The sequence below is a fragment of the Pavona decussata genome, unplaced genomic scaffold (assembly GCF_977016875.1).
Source record: "Pavona decussata unplaced genomic scaffold, jaPavDecu1.1 SCAFFOLD_135, whole genome shotgun sequence".
Taxonomy (NCBI): domain Eukaryota; kingdom Metazoa; phylum Cnidaria; class Anthozoa; order Scleractinia; family Agariciidae; genus Pavona; species Pavona decussata.
Window position 1 is genome coordinate 639,951 of NW_028145548.1, and position 19,038 is coordinate 658,988.

Consider the following 19,038-nt stretch of genomic DNA (forward strand, 5'->3'; position numbering starts at 1 on the left):
ATTTATTAGGGTATTTTTCCGGTGGATAATTTTCTAAAGAAACTGCTGTGCTGCGTCGGTGAGGAATAGAAACGACTATTTGGTTCAGTATCAACAGTGCTGATAAGGTAAATTGGCCAACCAACATACCGTAAAGAGATTCGAGTGCTGACATTTCGATCGTTAGCCGTTCGTTAGAGCGAAGCGTTTGACGAAGGGCTAACGCTCGAAATGTCAACACTCGAATCTCCTTGTGGCGTCCAAATTACCTTATCATGTGTGTTGATAAAACCAAACTTAATGTTCCGGTGGCTCTACGTCATTAGCGCGAAAATTTTCTCGCCCGTATCTTCATGTAATTCACCCGCTATCGACTTCCGCATCATGTGCAACTTTCTTTAGCGGAGCCCAGAGTTGTTTTCTTGGTCGAGCATTGAGTGAAACCCAAAGTAACACAACGTTCAGAAAACCTTTTTGGTCTGCAATGAAATTGTCTCCGGTAATTACTCCTCGCGGTGGCCTGCGCTTCGTGGGTCTGTTGGTGATGTGTTGTGCTATTCTTGCTCACATCTCCGCCATGGATGAAACTCAGGTCGGACAGCGTCCAGGTGACGCGCAAAACTTTAACAAAGTGTCTGCTGATGGCGCTGAAACTGGTAAACTGAAACAGTCCTTAATGCAGAGAGAGCGACGACGATCAACGAATAATGCGACCCCCAACCTGTCGGAGATTGAAAAACGACTGAAAGCAATCATGGAAGATAGGTGCGCATTTCTAGTTCGGCAGTCTTTCAATCTCGAAATTAGTGTCCATTTACTAGCTATATATTTAAATAACATAATTTTACTAGAATATTTTTAAGAAAAAATTCATAGCAAGCGACCTTGGCTACGTTTGTATTGTAACCGTGAAACGTACCGAAACACTGTTTTTCTCTTAATTCATTAACTGAATATGCGGATGATTCATCGGCTTAGCTTGGGAAACAAGTTCCACTCAAACGATACGAAACTGAGAAATAATCATAAGAAATTAGTGTCAGTTAGATGACCGATAGATATTATGGTTCAACGTTTAACGAGTAGTACTTCATTGAGGAAAAAAACTCTTTATTAAACACAATCATCTGCCTTCCGTATTCGCCTTTTTAGGGTAATGAAATAATTACACAAAAATGAGAAAGATAAAACATACTGCATTGTTCTAGTTTCTGAAGACTGACTAACCTGTATAAATGAAAGCTTAAGCTTCCAAAGTTTAGTTTCCTTTCATTCGATGTGAAATTTTTGTTGCGAGTGATAATTTACTTTTTCAATTCAGGAGTAAATAAACCTATCGTAAATCGGACACATAAGTTCAACTGACGGTCCTGTTTGTTTTTTTCGCACAGGTTTAACAAAACTGCAAGCTTGATGGAAAAACGTTTCCAAGAACTCGAGAAGAGGTTTGCCATTCATAAAAATCAAGCTTATATTTTAACAAGACATCCTCTCTTGATTTTAATTGAGTAATTAGAAAGTTGAGTTCAACTTTAGTACAAAGTTTAATAAAATGACATGTGTCATGGAATATTTGAAATCTTCTTGGGTGTTTGACTACGTCGTTGTTTGAAGTTTTTTTTAATGAATTACGAATTACGTAGACCAAAGGTTTCATTAGCGGCTCCGAACTGTTGTTGATTTAATAGGATTCTATCCACAGACTCAAAAGTAAAGTTAAGGCTGGTTTCCATATGATCGCAGATCGCAGATCGCAGATCGCAATAAGGTCTGCGATCGTCTGCGATCGTCTGCGATCATATGGAAACTACTTCTGCGATCGTCTGCGATCCTGCGATCGCGATCGCAGAGGATCGCAGAAGATAGAACCATGTTCTATCTAAAGGCTGGTTTCCATATGATCGCAGACGATCGCAGACCTTATTGCGATCTGCGATCCGCGATCATATGGAAACCAGCCTTTAGAGCCATTTTGTGTACGCCGCATCTGACAACAGCTATTAAGAATCAAAAGTTCGAACCACCACGCATAGCATTTGTTAAATGGTATCTGAGGAGAAGTACCCAACTTAGTTTTCATTTACTATTTGCCAATCTGTTCCACAAATTCACGTTGCTTTTCTTTTTTTCCCACTGGCACGAAATAATGAGTAACCTTCGTTCGGATGGTCTAAACCACATACATATTTTTAAAAGTTCTGATTTTATTCTATTCGTTTTCCTTTGATGATATTTCTGCAGACTTCACACCTTGCTGCGTTCACCGCCCAGGTCAAGCCGTGATTCTTACATGTCTCTTATGGCTTACATTCTGGGTTAGTATGCTCAAGACTAGTGGAAGAAATTTTTAAAGGAAACCTTATTTGACATACTACTTTTCAATTTTGCATAAAGAAAATTATACAATCTACAATTTGACTCTTGCGATTTGGCTGGTTCATCTTAAAAGATAGTATTTCCTGTCTTTTTTCTACTTGATTCGATTCATGATAAACATGTTTACCTGAAAAGAAGAAGAAGAAGAAGAAGAAGAAGAAGAAGAAGAAGAAGAAGAAGAAGAAGAAGAAGAAGAAGAAGAAGAAGAAGAAGAAGAAAAAGAAGAAGAAGAAGAAAAAAGAAAGAAAGAAATATGCTGAACTGTGTAAAGGATAAGACATTTCACGTCAAGATCTGCTTGTGTAAGATCACAATGAAAAAGGCAAAAATAATCAAAATATTTAATTGAATAACTGCACTGACTCGGTGTGTAGAGGAGAAGAAACTTTTTGTGACGAACGTTTCCGTTTATTTATTCCAGTGGAAAATAGTAGCAATAGTTTCCACCTGATAAGCTCACAATGCACCAAATAGCTAACTAGATCACCTTGGAGAGTAAATTTTAGTTCTGGAGAGAACATAGAGATTTTTTTAGTTGTGTTTTTCATATAACAGGACAGCATCTCCAAAATAGTGGAAAAGGACGGATGGGACCACCTGGGCCCCCTGGAAACACAGGACCAACTGGAAAAACTGGTCTGACTGGAAAACTGGTCCAAAAGGTACACGACCCTTATTTTACATTCCCAAAATGATGTTATTGTTAAAGATAGCTCCGCCGTTTTCTACTGCGTATACGAGCTTATACGTTTTTCGCATTTCGGGATGGACCTCGAAACTCTAATTCCGAATCAAATCGTGGGGCTGGCCTGGGGATGAGAATGTGCCGTGATGCGCAGAACGTATACGTATGCACACTGACAAAAGAAGGCATCGTCCCTAATGACTAGAAATTACTGTAGTGATCAGTTATCTTCAGTGTTACATATAATTATATTATGTTATGTTATGTTATATATAACAATTGAGCTGAATTGATGTGAACAGAACATTACCAAAGGAAAAAAAAAAAGAAAAAGCGCTCAGAATCATTTCTATTGCAGGGGAACCGGGAAAGCCTGGCACCAACTAGCCGTTCCCAGGCCCTCCTGGTCCTAAAGGAGACAAGGGGGCTGTTGGTAGGACTGGTGCCCAGGGACTTCAAGGAGCCAAAGGAGAAAAGGGACAAGATGGAGCTGGACAGTCTGGGGTGAAGTATGTTCGCTGGGGAAGGACTACATGTCCTAGCGGTGCTCAGATAGTTTATAAAGGTAAGGGGTGTTGCAATTGATTGTAATTTTTGCTTCGCAGTTTGAAAAAGAAGACGAGAAACGTTTCCAACAACAGTGTCTTTCAAATTTTGCGGTACATTAGCGGAATGTCTTTTTTTTCGTTGAATTTTCATTTAATTGACATCATAAGCTCCTAAACTCTGACTACAGGGTATTAAATGGGCCCACGAGAAGTCATTGTTTGTTCGAAATAGAGGAGAATTCAAGGTAAACTGAGTAGGAGATGGGTAATACTCAAATCATTCGTAAAATATTGTTAATCCAAGGAAAGCCGGGTTTAGCCGCTTTACCGGAGCAGTTCAAGTCTCTCGAACACACTTTTCTTTAGTTTCTTACTGTCATGTTGTCATGGTGATTTTGCCTGATTTTGTTTTAGGTATAATGGGTGGAGAATGGCACCAGCACTATGGGGGCGGAGCGAACTACCTTTGTCTTCCTCACAATCCAAAGTATGACAAGTACAAGGATGGGCATCAAGCCGCCGGATACATATACGGCACTGAGTATGAAGTCAGTCAGTACAACGGCGATCCTTTTCAGAGAACCATTCACAACCATGAAGCGCCCTGCGCTGTCTGCTTCGTCAAGTCACGTGGCTCAATGCTGATGATGCCCGCAAGGAATGACTGTCCATCTGGATGGACCGAAGAGTATCATGGGTACCTGATGACTGAGCGACACAGCCACATGCATTCAAGTGACTTCGTCTGTATTGATGATGACCCGGAGTATGTTCATGGTACTTTCGCCGACAAGAATGGTGCCTTGCTGTACCCTGTGGAAGGCGTATGCGGCTCACTGCCGTGCCAACCATATGTCGCTGGAAGAGAGTTGACATGCGCTGTGAGTACCAAGTGACGAGTGGTTGCAATGCTTTTATCGCAGCATCGACGACTCTACAAAAGAAAAGATTGACTACGGATTAAAAAAAAAACAGTGTGATTTGTCTTTGCACTAAACAGGAAGTAGTTGAAACACGTGACTATAGTGAAGAAAGCGAGTAAAACAGAGAACTGACTATAGTAACGGAATGTAGAGTAAAGGGAAAACTGAATAAACGTAACATGAAATCAAAAAGATAAAAGATTTTTCCTTGAAACGTTTTCTCCAGTCCCCGAAAGCCGTATTCTCGTCAGCATCCCAGACATAATCGACTCCTTCGTCATTTGTAGGTCGAATCTGATTGGTAAGTCGAGCCAGAAATAGAACTAAACCTGAACCTTTAACGGAAAAGGCAGATCACAATTGCAGACAATATTGCACATGCCACAACTGAGTATCACGGCTACATTTGCTGGTCAAAGATCTCATTGGTCAGTCGACCAAGTTTTTGGTAGTTTCCAGGTTTGAGCCATGCTCGAGGAAAAATAGTTTAAGAACGAACACGGGAAAGGTCTCTGTGTGTCTCTGCTGTCTGTTTGCCTTTAACACAAAAAAAATATAACAGGTAACCTAAGAACATCTTAAGAACGTTTTCAGGTTCAAATTGACAAGGAATTATTCCGGTCACGCTCCATCTTAAACTTGCTGTCCAAATTTAGTAGGTCCTGGAATAGACTTCCTTTTTGGCTCCAATGATATGAATGACCAAAAAATCACCAGTCCTGGAAGAATGACATTTCATTTCAATAAACTCTACTATCGGGCCATATATATTTTGATACTTTGGACAAAAGTTTAAAACTCTTTTTTTCCCTATCGAACAAGATATTGTTATTGTTAATTTATTTATCACTAGGTCCGATTTTAAGTAAATAGAAGCCATTATGTTCTCTCTCGGGGGTATTGAATCTTGAGTTGCGACATCAGTCATTTGACATCCTGGCCAATCAGTAGCTCATGTAAATTATTCGCAAGGGGCTTTGATTTCATAAAACTTCGTTAGATTTGTTAGTTCCCGCGCTTTCTCCACATGTCTCCCTGCAATATTATTTTATCAAAATGGCGGGCACTAAATTGACGAACGAGGAAACGATTGCTCCTTGGGCACTAAGGAGTCTAAACAATGTCCCTCTCTGTGCACTGGTTCAGGGCCCTGGCACGGGCACCTAGTGTGAACAGGGCCTTAGTTAGATTACACTTTTACGCGACTTGATGTAAAACTGTTACCGAACTCATTTTACGGATCCAGTCGGCCATAATCCGGTCCAATTGTCGAGAAATGTTTATTTATTTTTGTCTTAAAAAACTGACGTCTCCTAAATTATCATACCAAGATATTAGTCAGTTTCCTAGCACAACGAGTTGCAATTTCATCAAAGGTGGGGTATTATACAGCCCATTACACCGTTCAGGTTTTAATCCTCATCACACAGATATTTCCAGCATTCGCAATTAAGATTCGGGATAACGTTTAAATATCAGTTAAGTTCAACTCTTTACTGTTTACAACATTATACACAGCTAAGAAGATGATACCCGCTGTTAATCTGTAAAACAAATTCCACGGGGTTTCACGATCAGAGGACCGGGGTTGCATATTCAGATGACCATAATGATCATTTTCAATGTGAAACTGCTTCGATTTCCTTGTTTACTCGCGACAGTGGCATAAATTGTCGGCTGATCATACAAGAAAACGTTGCTCATTTATCGTCAAGATCGTTCCAACCGTTTGGATGCTTAACTTTTTCCTTATCAACGAATTAAACTCAAGGTTAACAAGTTGTATTTTTAAGCTAGATACTCCGAGTACCATCCCGTAATGTTTGTCTTCCGATATTTTAGTAAGATTAGCATGCTTTTCAGCTATTTCGAACTCAAGACAAATACGTCAAAAGTCTCGTCTGTGTTGAACAATACCGACCAAACATAAGCTTCGTCATTATTTGCTTTCAACGTGTAACACAATATGCAATGATGTGGTGCACAAAGCCGCGGGAATGAAACACCCTCCCATCCTTACCCGTTTGTTCCTAATCCTACCATCCCGCCCCAGCAGTCACTGAGGAATCCACATTCTGATCCCTGTTTGGTATGGAGTCTGATTAAAATAACAGAGGTAGAGTTATTTTTTGTTCTTAATAAAACAAGTTCAACCGGCGAAGACGATTACGTAGACATTAATACTTCGTTGCATTATGCTCTTAAGATGTCGACAGTGTCCCAAATCTCGCTACAATGTGGGATCCCTTCCCGCTTCCTGCGAGCCAAACCTTGACTGCCGTAAAATAAACTGATTTGGTGCGATCCGTGTGTTTGGTTTTTTTTTACGGTTAGAAAACCCAGCATTAATTCATAATTCTTCCCTAAACAGCATAGTCTTAACAGGTTGAAGGTGCCAATCATTCCGTGAACGTTTCATCGCACGAAACTGAAAACATTTATCATTTGTACGGTTAAAAATTAGGCTGTCAATGCACCTCGGCAGGGCCCGGTATTACTACTTTTCTGTTGATTTAATTTAAGATCAAGTGTGACTAGTGACTGTGTCGAGTACCGTTACAAACTGTTTTTAAAATTAAAGAATTCAAAATAAATAAAAATTGCAAATTTACTAGCAAGTGTTCATGTATATTAAAATTTGTCACTATACTCATTTTTGTATTGTTCAAACCGTGCAACGTCACTGAACGGGAAAATATTCCCGCCCATGGCCCTGTATCCTTTGATATTGACTACACATAACAACTTCTTTGCGTTGGAGATCCAAGAACGAAGCGTTATTTTGTTTTTCAAAGTGGTTTAAAGCCCGTTCGGTCAGGGATGAAATTGTCTGCCGTATTTACTCCTCGTGGAGACCTGCGTTTAGTGGCTGTGTTGGTTACGTGTTGTGCCATTCTTGCTCACATCTCTGCCACGGATGATACTCTGGAAGGACAGCGTGGCGAAGGTGAACAAAACTTCAATGGGGTGTCTGCTGATGGCGCTGAAACCGGTAAACTGAAACAGTCCTTAATGCAGCGAGAGCGACGATCAGCGAAAAATGCGACCCCCAACCTGTCAGACATTGAAAAACGACTGAAAGCAATCATGGAAGATAGGTGTGCATTTCTAGTTCGGAAGTCTTTCATTTCCGTAATTAGCGTCCATTTACTAGCTATATATTTATATAACATAATGTTACTAGAAGATTTTCAAGAAAAAATCCATGGCAAGCGACCTTAGCTACGCTTGTATTGTAACCGTGAAACGTACCGTACTGAATTCATTTTAAAATTACGCGGATGATTCATCGCCTTAAAGGACCCTAGTCAGCCTCCGCCATTTTCGATTTCATCGAAATTATTGATATTGCATGGTGAAGCGAAATCTTATTGCTTTGCTGTAAGTTGTGTTCCTGAAAGTATGTTTCATTATCTTTAGTAGTTTCACAGTGAGTTCGTTCATTTCGGCATGCTCCGAATTAAATATAATAGCCAAACTCTCGCAAAAACAAAGGTGTGGCTGACTAGGGCCCTTTAAGAAACAATTTCCACTCAAGCGATACGACAGAAATAATCATAAGGAATTATTTGTGTCAGTTAGATTTACTGTGTGACCGATATATATTTTGTTTCAACGTTTAACGAGTAGTTTGAAACACAATCATGTTCCCTCTGTAATGATCTTTTAAGGGTTATACAAATAATTACGCAAAAATAAGAAACATAAACATATGTACTGAACAGTTCGTATTACTGAAGACTGACTAACCTGTATGGATGAAAGGTTGAGTTTGCAAAGGTTAGTTTCCCTTCACTCGATGGTAAATTTCTGTTGCGAGTGATAATTTACTTCTCTTGACAATCCTGTTTGTTTTTTCGCATAGATTAAACAAAACTGCAAGCTTGATGGAAAAACGTTTCCAAGCACTCGAGAAGAGGTTTGCCATTCATGAAAATCTAGCTTATATTTTAATTGAGTAATTAGAAAGTTGAGTTTAACTTGAGTAGAAGGTTTGATAAAATGACATGTAATCAATATTTGAAATATTCTTAGGTGTTTGATTTACGTCTTTTTTAATTAAGTTAAAAATGAATTATGAATTACGTAGACCAAATAAAGGTTTCATTAGTGGGTAATACTGTTGATGATTTCGATAGGATTCTATCCACAGATTAAAAAATTAAGTGAGAGAGCCGTTTTGTGTTGGAGCTTTTTTGTGTACACTGCACCTTGTAACAGCTACAGACTCAAAAGTTCGAACCACCTCAAATGGCATGATATCTTAGAAGAGGTACCCGGCTCGTTCCACAAACTCACATGTTAAAACTTTTTTTTGCCCACTGGCACGAAATACTATGTAGCCTTCGTTCGGATGGTCTCCAACACATATATATTTAAGTTTTGATTTTATTCTATTTCTTTTCCTTTGATGATATTTCTGCAGACTTGACACCTTGTTGCGAATACCACCCAGTCAGCTCAGGTCAAGCCGTGATTCTTATATGTCTCTTATGGCCTACATTTTGGGTTGGTATAAAAAAGCCTAGTGGTAAAGGGGGACGGTTTAGTCAGTTACCAATCAGAAAGCGAGAATCACGTGGTAAGCTCGCTTTCTGATTGGTTACTGACTAAGCCGTCCCCCTTTCAGTACTAAGCCTATATAAATAGAAAAATGTTTTAAAAGAAACTTTATTTGACCATGATATTTTTCAATTTTGGCATTAATGATGTCATAAGACCTACAATTTAACTGTCATTTCGACAGGCACATCTTAAAAGATAGTGCTTCCTACCCTTTTTTCTTCTTTCTTCGATTATTATCAAGATGTTTGCTTATAAAAAAATACGCTGCACTGAATAGAGGAGAAGAAATTTCGCGTCAAGGTCTACTTCTGTAAGGTTACAATGAAAAAGGAAAAATAATCAAAATATTTAGTTGAAAAACTGCACTGACTTGTGTAGAGGAGAAGAAACATTTTGAAAAGATATTTTCTGTTGATTTATTCCAGTCGAAAATAGTAACAGAAGTTTCCACCTGACAAGATCTCAGTGCAGCAAATAGCAAACTAGATCACCTTGGAGAGTAAATTGCAGTTCTAGAAAGAATCCGCGCGCATTTTTTAAGTTTTTGTTTTTCATATAACAGGACAGCATATCCAAACTGGTGGAAAGGAACGAATGGGACCACCTGGGCCCCCTGGAAAACCTGGAGCAACTGGAAAAGCTGGCCCAAGGGGAAAAACTGGACCTAAAGGGAAAACTGGACTTACTGGAAAAACTGGACCAAAAGGTATCCAAGTGCCTTTAATTTGACCTCCCCAAAATGATGTTATTTTTAACGATGGGGCCTCCGTTTGCTAATCCGTTATTCGCATTTCGAGCTGGGCCGAGAAACTCTAATTTGGAATCGAATCGTGGTGCTGGCCAAAAGGAACGAAGTCCTGGGGATGAGAATGTTCTGTGATGCGTAGAACGCATGCGCACTGGAAAAAAGGCACCGTTCTTAATAGAAATTTCTGTAGTGATCAATTATGTTACATTATAACTAGTTATATTATGTGATATCATTTTAACAATTGTGCTGCTGCTGATGGTGATAATAAAAACAAACAGATTTCCCCCCACCCCGCTATAAAAAAGCTATCAAAGAAAGAAAAGCGCTCAGAATTCTTTTTGTTGCAGGGGAATTGGGAAAGCCTGGCACCAACAAACCGTTACCAGGCCCTCCTGGTCCTAAAGGAGACCAGGGAGTTGTTGGGAAGACTGGAGCCCAGGGACCTCAAGGAGCCAAAGGAGTAAAGGGACAAGATGGAGCTGGGCAGTCTGGGGTGAAGTATGTTCGCTGGGGAAGGACCACATGTCCTAGCGGTGCTCAGATAGTTTATAAAGGTTAGACGATTAGAAAATCATTGAAATTTAAGAGTAAGGTTTTCTAAGCTTAGCAGTTTAATTCTAAAAGGTTCCTCATTTTTGTGCCAATTTCCCCTTCGTCTGTTTATATGTATCAAACATCGTAGCTACTAAGTTAAGTCAACAAGAGGGGAATTTATTAAGGCCACGGGAAGTCGTACTTCGCTCGACCTAGACGAACTGAGAAATCGACATAGTCAGTAGTGAAATAATAGTTAAACTCAAGAGAAACAGGATGCGAGGAACTCGAGAAAGATGGGCTCAGCGGAGGCTTACTACACCTTTAAAAAACTAAAATCTATCATATTTATATTTTCAATTTGTTTTAGGTATAATGGGTGGAGAACATCACCGTCATCATGGTGGCGGAGCGAACTATCTTTGTCTTCCTCACAATCCAAAGTATGACAAGTACAAAAATGGTTATCAGCCCGCGGCATACATATACGGCACTGAGTATGAAGTCAGTGAATACAACGGAGATCCTTTTAAGAGAAGTATCCACAACCATGACGCTCCTTGCGTCGTCTGCTTCATCAAGTCACGTGGTTCAATGCTGATGATTCCCGCACGGAATGACTGTCCATCTGGATGGACCGAAGAGTATCATGGGTACCTGATGACTGTGGAGTATAAATATCAGCATTCAAGTGTCTTCGTTTGTGTTGATGGTGACCCAGAATATGTTCCAGGTAGCCATTCCAACAAGGATGGTGCCTTGCTGTTCCCTGTGGAAGGAAGATGCGGCTCACTCCCGTGCCTTCCTTATGTCGAAGGTCGAGAGTTGACATGCGCTGTGTGCACCAAGTGACGTGAGGATGCAAAGCTTTTAACACAGCAACGGTGATTCTAAAAAAGAGAAGCTTGATCAGTGATTTAAACAAAATATGATTTGCACTTTTCACTAAACAGGAAAGTAGTTGAAACACGGGACTTTAGTGAAACAAGCAAGTAAAACAGAGAACTGACTATAGTAACGAAATGTAGATAAAGGAAACACTAAATAAACCTAACATTGGTTTCTTGAAACGTTGTCTGCAGTCCCCAAAAGCCTCGTTATGCATCCCATGCATAATCGACACCTTCATCTTCATTTTCTGTCGGTCGAATCTGATTTGGCCACCGAGCACGAAACGGGCTAAACTCGGCCAGTGAACCTTCAACGGTAAAGGGAGGTCACATTTGCAGGCAGTAATTATTCCACATGCTAGAGGAAAAATAATAAGAAACGTCGTGTACTTGAGAATTAAAAAAAAAAAAACAAACAAAAACCGGCATCACAGAAATGACCTGTTAAAATAGAAGCTATTGAGTAGCACATTCTGCAGGATTTGATCCACAGACTCAAAACTTAGAACCAAATTGTTGAGCACAATAAACAGCTCGTGACCACATGAAAGCACTGCTCAGTAGCTCTGATTTCTCAAAAGATAGAACCACCTTGTACAGCGGACTTGTAAAATGAGGATTTGTAAAACGCGGATTTGATTTGATATATTTATTAAATTGTCAGCCTCGGCCATTGAATTTCTAGCGTTCTGATTGGTTCACTAAATCCCGGTTATCAGCTCATATACCTTAGTTTGACCTTATATGGAAAACAAATGGTGGCGCTAAGCTATTTTTTTTTCGGCGGGAAGCGAAACTTTCTTCGGAAAAATGAAATGAGCAATAAAAGCCACAAAGTTCGGTATGACACTATTTAATGGTTCGTATCTTTGAAGTTTCCTTTAAAATCAGAAAAATTGCACGATTTTACGATTTAGATCACATAAACTTAACAACAACAACAACAACAACAAAAACAACCGGTTACCTTCAAAAATTTCAGGATTGCTTGCAAATCCTGGCGGTAAGAGGTTAAAACCGATCGAAGAAATTTCTCAAGAAGAGCTTAATGCCTGCATTTATGTTTCTACGCATTTACGAGGACTCCAGTTACAAAAGTTCATCTATGGCCCTGTTCAGACTAGTGCCCGTTCCCGGTTATCGGGCACGGGCACTAGTCTGAACAAAGCTTTTTGCCGGTGTCCGAGTAAAAATCTAGGCACCGTGCCCGGGCACGGGCACTACCTCCAAAGGTAGTACTCGGGCACCGTTCCGGGGCACGGGCACTGGTGTTAACAGGATTTTGTCAGTTCCCACGTTTTTTCCTCATGCCTCCTTACGATACAGCAAACAAACTGACGGGCGCTAAATTGACGAACGAGAACACGATTGCTCCTTGGGCACCAAGGAGTCTGAACAACGTCCTTTTTAGTGCCCGGGCACAGAGCACTGGCACGGGCACCTAGTCTGAACAGGGTCTATGAAATCCGTACGAGCGGCGGCCATAATGTTCGTTTCCGTCGCTCGGCACTACGGATGTTTATCGTTTGGCTCTGTTTATCTCGTTAGGTATGAAAAAGAACAGCGGCTTTACAACAAAAGATAACGACTCACGAGCAAATATTACCATTTGTCACGACAGATCATCCAGGGGTGAATAACCTGAAAAAAATATTGATGTACACATGGAGTTTAATTCAAAATCAACCATTGCTGAGGACCATTTTCAAAAAGTCTCCTGTTATGGGTCTATTATATCTCAGTATAAATCTACTAGTGTTCTATCACGAATGCCGTTCTCTCATTGGCTACGCTACTCGCTATCTATTGTGTGATAGATAGTGAGTGGCGGTTTTCAACAAAATGGCGGCCTCTTCGTCGGTTTTTCGAAGTGTCTGCGATGAGGAAATAGATAATTTACTTGTTTAGTTTTGACCGACTAGTAGATTTATACTAAAACAATTAGATTATGAGCTCGAGATTTCTATGCGTGATAGCTGATTCGGGCATCACGCGATAGAAATCTCGAGCTCATATTCTAATTGTTAATTATAAAAAAGCCAAATCACTTAAAGAAAAGCGAAACTTTGCAGGCATAACTACCTACACATTGCAAACCGAAATCCACAGTAGGGAGCGTAATGACCACAACGGCAAAAGAAACTCCAGCATTCCGTAATAATAACACGCTTTATTGAAAGAACGACAAACGAAAACTGCCTCCAAATGAAGCGGCGAAGAAACTGCTAAGCAGCGTAGCGATGAAGTAAGGCGGTGAAGTGAAGCGAAGCGATTAAAACTAGAACAAAACAAGCAAACAAAACGTTACAAAATGAACTAGCGCAAATAGATGGCGCGAGGGAAAAAACCGACACTTACATTTGTTGCGGAGCTGGGCAAACCAAAGTAACTGGACAAAACCGACTGTCCTAAATCGTATAGCGGACGAACAAACTTTGTAGGTTGACTAACTGCTCTCGCGGTGAAGACTGAGATATACTGACACTAAAACGGCCCAAAATTCTATATAAACTGCCAAAATTGTGAACAAAAATGTGAATAAATAACACTAAATTACGCAACTACAAATACCACACGCACGAGATATAGACAAAAACATTCCTACACAAAATAACACAATAACCTAAATGACTACGCGTTTAGTTTCTACACCGGCCACTAAGTGTTGAAACACGGGCGAAAACACTTACATATATTATAGTAAACTAAACGACCCCTAAAAAAAGACTTGTACATTGTAAGATAGCGATAGCTAAATAAAGCTAGCGACACGAGAGTAACTTGGGTAATAACGCAAAAGAAACACGCGGCGAGACTACACGCGTGTGAATAAATCGCAAACTACCCGAAAACCAGTACAAGAAAATGTTCATTTCTATTTCAATTACGTGTCCGGTTGTACTCCGTAGTAAGCTATCGCTGAAATCCTTAAAGTTCATATCACACAGGGTCTTCACTTTCAACAATGAGGCAAAGCTTGTCAACTGGTCTTTCAAGAATGCCAGATTTAACCTTTACTGTCGCTCGACGAACCAGGCCTTTGCTGTTCGGAAACATTTCGACAACCTTTCCGAGAGGCCACGAATTACGGTGCAAATTTTCCACGGCAACAAGCACCACATCCTCAACAGCTAAATTTCTTCTGGGGTGTAGCCATTTTTGCCTGCTTTGAAGAAGAGGCAAGTACTCTTTGGTCCATCTTTTCGAAAAGATGTCTGCCAGATACTGAACCTGTCTCCACCTTCGTCGTGACAGGAGATCCTCTTTACGGAACAGCCCTGGTGGCATTGAAGACTCAGAGCGTAGTAGCAGCAAGTGGTTTGGTGTCAAAGGCTCCTGATCCCGCGGGTCACTGGAAACAGTGGTAATCGGACGACTGTTCAATATACTTTCAACCTTGCACATCAAGGTGGCTAGACTTTCATCGTCGGTGATTTGTTACCGGAGAAGGGCTCGTAGAATCTTCCGGGTTGTTCGAATACATCTCTCCCAAACACCGCCAAAATGCGAGCCGTGAGGAGGATTAAAAGACCACACGATTTCCTTCTGTAACAGACTTTCGTGAATTTTCTCTTGATTCCATGCCTTTACAGATTTGCGGAGTTCTTTCTCGCCACTTGTAAAATTTGTGCCGTTATCTGAAAGGATCTCCTTGACCTGGCCTCTCCTTGCAATAAACCTTCTAAGTGCCAACAGGAACGAATCGGTGTCAAGACTGTGCGCGACTTCGATATGTACAGCACGAATCGCAAGAGAGGTAAAAAGGACCCCGTATTTTTCTGCAAGGCTTCGCCCACGCCGCACTTGAAAAGGGCCAAAGCAATCGACACCAACGCGAGAGAAGGGTGGTTGATCTGGGGTTAGACGATCCACTGGAAGATCTGCCATCTTCTGCTCGCATGCAGGACCTTGGCGACGCCGACAATTTACACACCTCAACAACACCCTCTTAACTGCGGATCCTGCCTTTACAATTCAGAATCGTTCGCGTAGAAGACTCAGCACGTATTCTTTACCAGAATGTCCGGAGATCTGATGATAGTGCTCGACTAGCAGGTTGGACACATGATCGTTCTTTGGCAGGATAATCTGGTGCTTAGCGTCAAACGGCTCTGATGCTAGATCCAGTCTCCCGCCGACACGCAGAAGACCATCAATCAGGACTGGATGCAGTCTTCGAAGGCAACTATTCTTCTTGACGTGCGGCACACCATTGCTTGCAGATTGGGTAAGTGAGTGGAACTCTTCGGGGAAATGATGTTGCTGAACACACTTTAAAATCTTCAATTCTGCTGTCTTTATTTCTTGAACGGTGATAGGCGGTTTGGGCGTAGCTGGAGTGGACTTCGTGACCTTCTTGCCTGTACTAGCCATCAGCAAACTTTCACGGTAGCGAAGGAACCAAGCAATCGACTTCTTCAGGCGAAACCAAGAGGAGGGGTGCCAATGACGTCACGTTGGCCTTAACGTTCACCTTCACCTCTGGATCCGTATCCAGAACACTGCCCAGCGATAAAGGATAAGGGGGCCAAAACTCTTTTGGCATCCAGAGAAACTCCGGCCCCTTTATCCAACGCTCGGAGTTGAGAAGAGCCTCCGCTGATAACCCTCTTGAAAGGTCGTCAGCAGGGTTAAGATCTCCTCCCACGTGCCTCCACTGGTCTGGGTGAGACCCATCTCGCACCATGGCTATACGATTGGCCACGAATGTCTGGAACCGCTTGTTCTCATTCTTTATGTAACGCAACACAGACGTGCTGTCCGTCCAGAAGGTTGACGCATCGGTTAGCGGCAATTCGAGCCGTCTCTTCAAAACTTTATCCAAACGGACCGAAACTGTTGCGGCCGAAAGCTCTAAACGTGGAACTGTTACTTGCTTGAGGAGCACCAGGCGTGACTTCCCTTGGAGAATGGTACAGTGAATTCTGCCTCTGCTATCGACCAGACGTAGATACGAAACTGATCCGAAACCAGTTTCCGAAGCATCCGAAAAATGGTGAAGCTGACTGGATGCGATGTCCTTAAAGTCGGCTGGTTTAAGGCAGCGATCTATCGTAAGCTGTGACAGCTTAGGGAGGTCCAACGTACGCCGTGTTCTGTAGGCACTTCGTCGTCCCAACCCAACTTTAAGCGACATAGGTCCTGCAAAATCTTCTTAGCAGTCAAGACGAAGGGTGCAACGAAACCAAAAGGGTCAAAGATTGATCCTACCACAGACAAAATGCCTCTACGGGTAGGGGGCTTGGACTTGAGATTAACATAAAAACCAAATGTGTCGCCCTCTATTCGCCATTGGACACCAAGTGCGCGTTCGACTGGTAACTCGTCTTTCTGAAGGTCTAGCTTCTTGATTTCTTGTGCGCGCTCTTTCACAGGAATGCTTTCTAGAACTTCTCGGCTGGAGCTGATCCACTTTGTCGATCGGAAACCTCCTCGCTGCAACAGACTGCACAACTCATTGACATGCGCAATAGCATCCTTAACTGTCGGGAGCGACTTAAGGCAGTCGTCGACGTAAAAGTTCCGTTTGATCGCATTCGTCACATCAGAAGCGAAGTGCTGGACATTATCATCGGCTGTTTTACGAAGGGCAAAATTGGCACAGGCAGGCGAAGACACTGCACCGAACAGATCTGGTATTCCGCCAATGCGCGTGACAAATCGCCATCCGGCCACCACAAGAAACGAAGAAATGAACGATCACATTCTGGAACTCTAACTTGGTGGAACATTGCCTCGATGTCCGCCATTACTGCAACGCGTTCTTCACGAAATCTTGTTAGGACACCCGAGAGAGAATTTGTGAGATCTGGTCCTTTCAACAGCAGATCATTGAGGGACTTTCCCTTGTACTTTGACGAATTTTCCCAGGCTTCTGCGGATGATAAACTCCATGGTGAGGGATGAACCATGTCTTGCCTTCGCAGGCTGACTCCTTCTGTTGCACAGGAACCCTTTGGGCGTAACCTTTTGCGACAATGTCCCGAACGAAGACTATGTAGTCGTCGAGCAACTTCGGGTTCTTCTCCAACTTCCACTTCAGCCACACAGAACGCTGTTCTGCTCGATTGTTTGGAACTGGATGCTGACGGTTTCTGAAAGGTAAGGCGATTTCGTAATGGCCGTCCTTCAGCTCTGCGGATTCCTCTACGCTTTCCATGAAACGGCGCTCATCTTGGGAAAGATCAGTCTGGCTATCAGCAATCGACTCACCGAAGTCGCGGTTGTAAAAGTGTTGTACCATCTGGTGCAGCTCAGTGTCAGCCTTAATAAAGAAATTCGATGAACGAGAACCACGAAGACAATTGGTCAACGGGCCGTTAACCGCCCATCCGACGCTCGTTCGCGAGGCGTAAGGGCCGCCATCTTGACTATGCTTTACTTCCAAAGGATCTAGAACCTCAGGGACGTCACTTGCTATGAGCAGACCAATCTCTGCATCAACTTTGGGCAGGTGCACTCCGATTAGGCGTGGCCATTTGTCAACGTCATCCTGAGTGGGTATATCCTCTCTCGACACAGATATGCTGGGTCTTGTGTGCAGTGTTGGGAGGTCAATGAAAACGTTCTCGTCCAGATCGGAGATGGTAAGATCCGTAACAACAAAACTGTCTACAAGACTGTCCTTCTTTTCCAATGTTGTTAGAGAAATTGTAGTTTTTGGACCACTCACTCCTAGCTGCCTCATCAAGGTCTCGGTGCAAAACGTGGAGGAACTACCGCTGTCCAGAAAGGCGTAGGTGACTGTCGGCGTTTTACTCCCTTTGATCCAGACTTTCACCGGAACCACAGCCATGCCTGTCCTTGAGAGGCATTCATTATTGGCAGTCTTGATTTTTCCATCTGGGTTTACCAAAGCGTTCTGAACGCGCGCGACTCCCTCGCGTGCCGACGGATTGGCGGGTGGATTTTCAGCTTGTTGCTTTCGAGCTACAGAGTTCGTGTGTAGGACTGCAGGATGTTTTTTAGTACAGTTAGGAAACGTACACGATTTTCTCCCAGGGCAACTCTTTGCGGCGTGATCACTGGACAGACAACCAAAGCAGAGGCCTTTGGACTTCAGGAACTCTATTCGGTCCATGCACGGACGATTTCTAAGAGAGATGCAGTTCTCTTGGGTGTGACCAGCCTGGCAATATAGACACGATACTTCTCCTACTGAAGGGGGTGTACCACGAGAGGGTGCAAAACCGGTAGGTGCATTCTGGCTACTTCCCACTTGTGCAGCAAAACTAAGTTCTCCGGCTCTTTTCGTAAGAGATCCTTTCTGCAAACGGCCGTCTCGCCTATCCAACTTGGGCTTCCTGTATTCAACAATACTTCCAAACACGGGATTAGTGACTACTCTGGCTTCATGATCCACGAACTCGACGAAATCGCGGAACCGTATAGCTCTTGTTTCAGTCTCCATGATATCATCGACCAAGCGGCGCCATGTTACTCTCAAATTGAAAGGCAGCTTCAGGACTAGTTTCCTTACAGTGTCTGGTTGTTCAAGCTTGGTCAGGTGACCACTGCCCTCCATGGCGTTTTTGCATCTCATAAGGAAAAGGGAGAACCTGTTGAGCCCCACGGCGTCCTCAGCCTTCACCTCCGGCCAATTCAAGGCCTTGCTCTCGTACGCAGCTACGACACAGAAGTCGTTCCCGAACTTCTTTTTCATCAGGCGCCTAGCTTCAGGGTATCCCCTATCAGGAGGGAGAAACAGGCAGGATCTCGCGAGCTCCTTTACGTCACCACTAGTAAACTGTTCAAGGTAGTACAGCCTCTCGCTACTGCTCGAAGT

The 19,038-nt window shown here is 42.4% G+C and overlaps 5 protein-coding genes across 6 annotated transcripts; 2 read left to right on the plus strand and 3 right to left on the minus strand.

Moving 5' to 3' along the window:
- Positions 1-276: 276 nt before the first annotated feature.
- On the plus strand, positions 277-4,697 carry LOC146467508 (uncharacterized). Of its 2 annotated transcripts, XM_085125753.1 has the most exons (6): positions 277-744; positions 1,371-1,424; positions 2,221-2,294; positions 2,911-3,017; positions 3,399-3,605; positions 4,003-4,697. In XM_085125753.1, exons 1-5 carry the CDS (start codon positions 464-466, stop codon positions 3,546-3,548), a joined length of 666 nt encoding a protein of 221 aa, XP_084981879.1. In that variant the 5' UTR covers positions 277-463; the 3' UTR covers positions 3,549-3,605; positions 4,003-4,697. The 2 variants fall into 2 exon arrangements, with proteins under 2 accessions (XP_084981879.1, XP_084981880.1); XM_085125754.1 differs by lacking the exons at positions 277-744; positions 1,371-1,424; positions 2,221-2,294; positions 2,911-3,017.
- A 2,600-nt stretch (positions 4,698-7,297) lies between these two features.
- Positions 7,298-11,292, plus strand: LOC146467509 (uncharacterized). Its single transcript, XM_085125740.1, has 6 exons — positions 7,298-7,609; positions 8,377-8,430; positions 8,938-9,020; positions 9,640-9,783; positions 10,176-10,382; positions 10,733-11,292. Exons 1-6 carry the CDS (start codon positions 7,332-7,334, stop codon positions 11,212-11,214), a joined length of 1,248 nt encoding a protein of 415 aa, XP_084981866.1. The 5' UTR covers positions 7,298-7,331; the 3' UTR covers positions 11,215-11,292.
- Positions 11,293-14,192: 2,900 nt separating this feature from the next.
- On the minus strand, positions 14,193-15,140 carry LOC146467510 (uncharacterized). The gene is made up of 2 exons (XM_085125844.1): positions 14,695-15,140; positions 14,193-14,604 (listed from the first exon to the last, which is right to left on the minus strand). Exons 1-2 carry the CDS (start codon positions 15,138-15,140, stop codon positions 14,193-14,195), a joined length of 858 nt encoding a protein of 285 aa, XP_084981970.1.
- A 496-nt stretch (positions 15,141-15,636) lies between these two features.
- LOC146467511 (uncharacterized) lies at positions 15,637-16,389 on the minus strand. The gene has a single exon (XM_085125845.1). It carries the CDS (start codon positions 16,387-16,389, stop codon positions 15,637-15,639), a length of 753 nt encoding a protein of 250 aa, XP_084981971.1.
- A 681-nt stretch (positions 16,390-17,070) lies between these two features.
- LOC146467512 (uncharacterized) lies at positions 17,071-18,915 on the minus strand. The gene has a single exon (XM_085125846.1). It carries the CDS (start codon positions 18,913-18,915, stop codon positions 17,071-17,073), a length of 1,845 nt encoding a protein of 614 aa, XP_084981972.1.
- Between the last annotated feature and the right edge of the window lie 123 nt (positions 18,916-19,038).

Coding starts and splice junctions, on each gene's coding strand:
- LOC146467508 (XM_085125753.1), top strand. CDS start 464: ATGAAATTGTCTCCGGTAATTACTCCTCGCGGTGGCCTGCGCTTCGTG. Junction 745..1,370: donor AAAGCAATCATGGAAGATAG/GTGCGCATTTCT, acceptor TTTTTCGCACAG/GTTTAACAAAACTGCAAGCT. Junction 2,295..2,910: donor TCTTATGGCTTACATTCTGG/GTTAGTATGCTC, acceptor TTCATATAACAG/GACAGCATCTCCAAAATAGT.
- LOC146467509 (XM_085125740.1), top strand. CDS start 7,332: ATGAAATTGTCTGCCGTATTTACTCCTCGTGGAGACCTGCGTTTAGTG. Junction 8,431..8,937: donor TTCCAAGCACTCGAGAAGAG/GTTTGCCATTCA, acceptor ATATTTCTGCAG/ACTTGACACCTTGTTGCGAA. Junction 10,383..10,732: donor TGCTCAGATAGTTTATAAAG/GTTAGACGATTA, acceptor AATTTGTTTTAG/GTATAATGGGTGGAGAACAT.
- LOC146467510 (XM_085125844.1), bottom strand. CDS start 15,140: ATGGCAGATCTTCCAGTGGATCGTCTAACCCCAGATCAACCACCCTTC. Junction 14,605..14,694: donor ATTCTACGAGCCCTTCTCCG/GTAACAAATCAC, acceptor CACTGTTTCCAG/TGACCCGCGGGATCAGGAGC.
- LOC146467511 (XM_085125845.1), bottom strand. CDS start 16,389: ATGTCGCTTAAAGTTGGGTTGGGACGACGAAGTGCCTACAGAACACGG.
- LOC146467512 (XM_085125846.1), bottom strand. CDS start 18,915: ATGAAAAAGAAGTTCGGGAACGACTTCTGTGTCGTAGCTGCGTACGAG.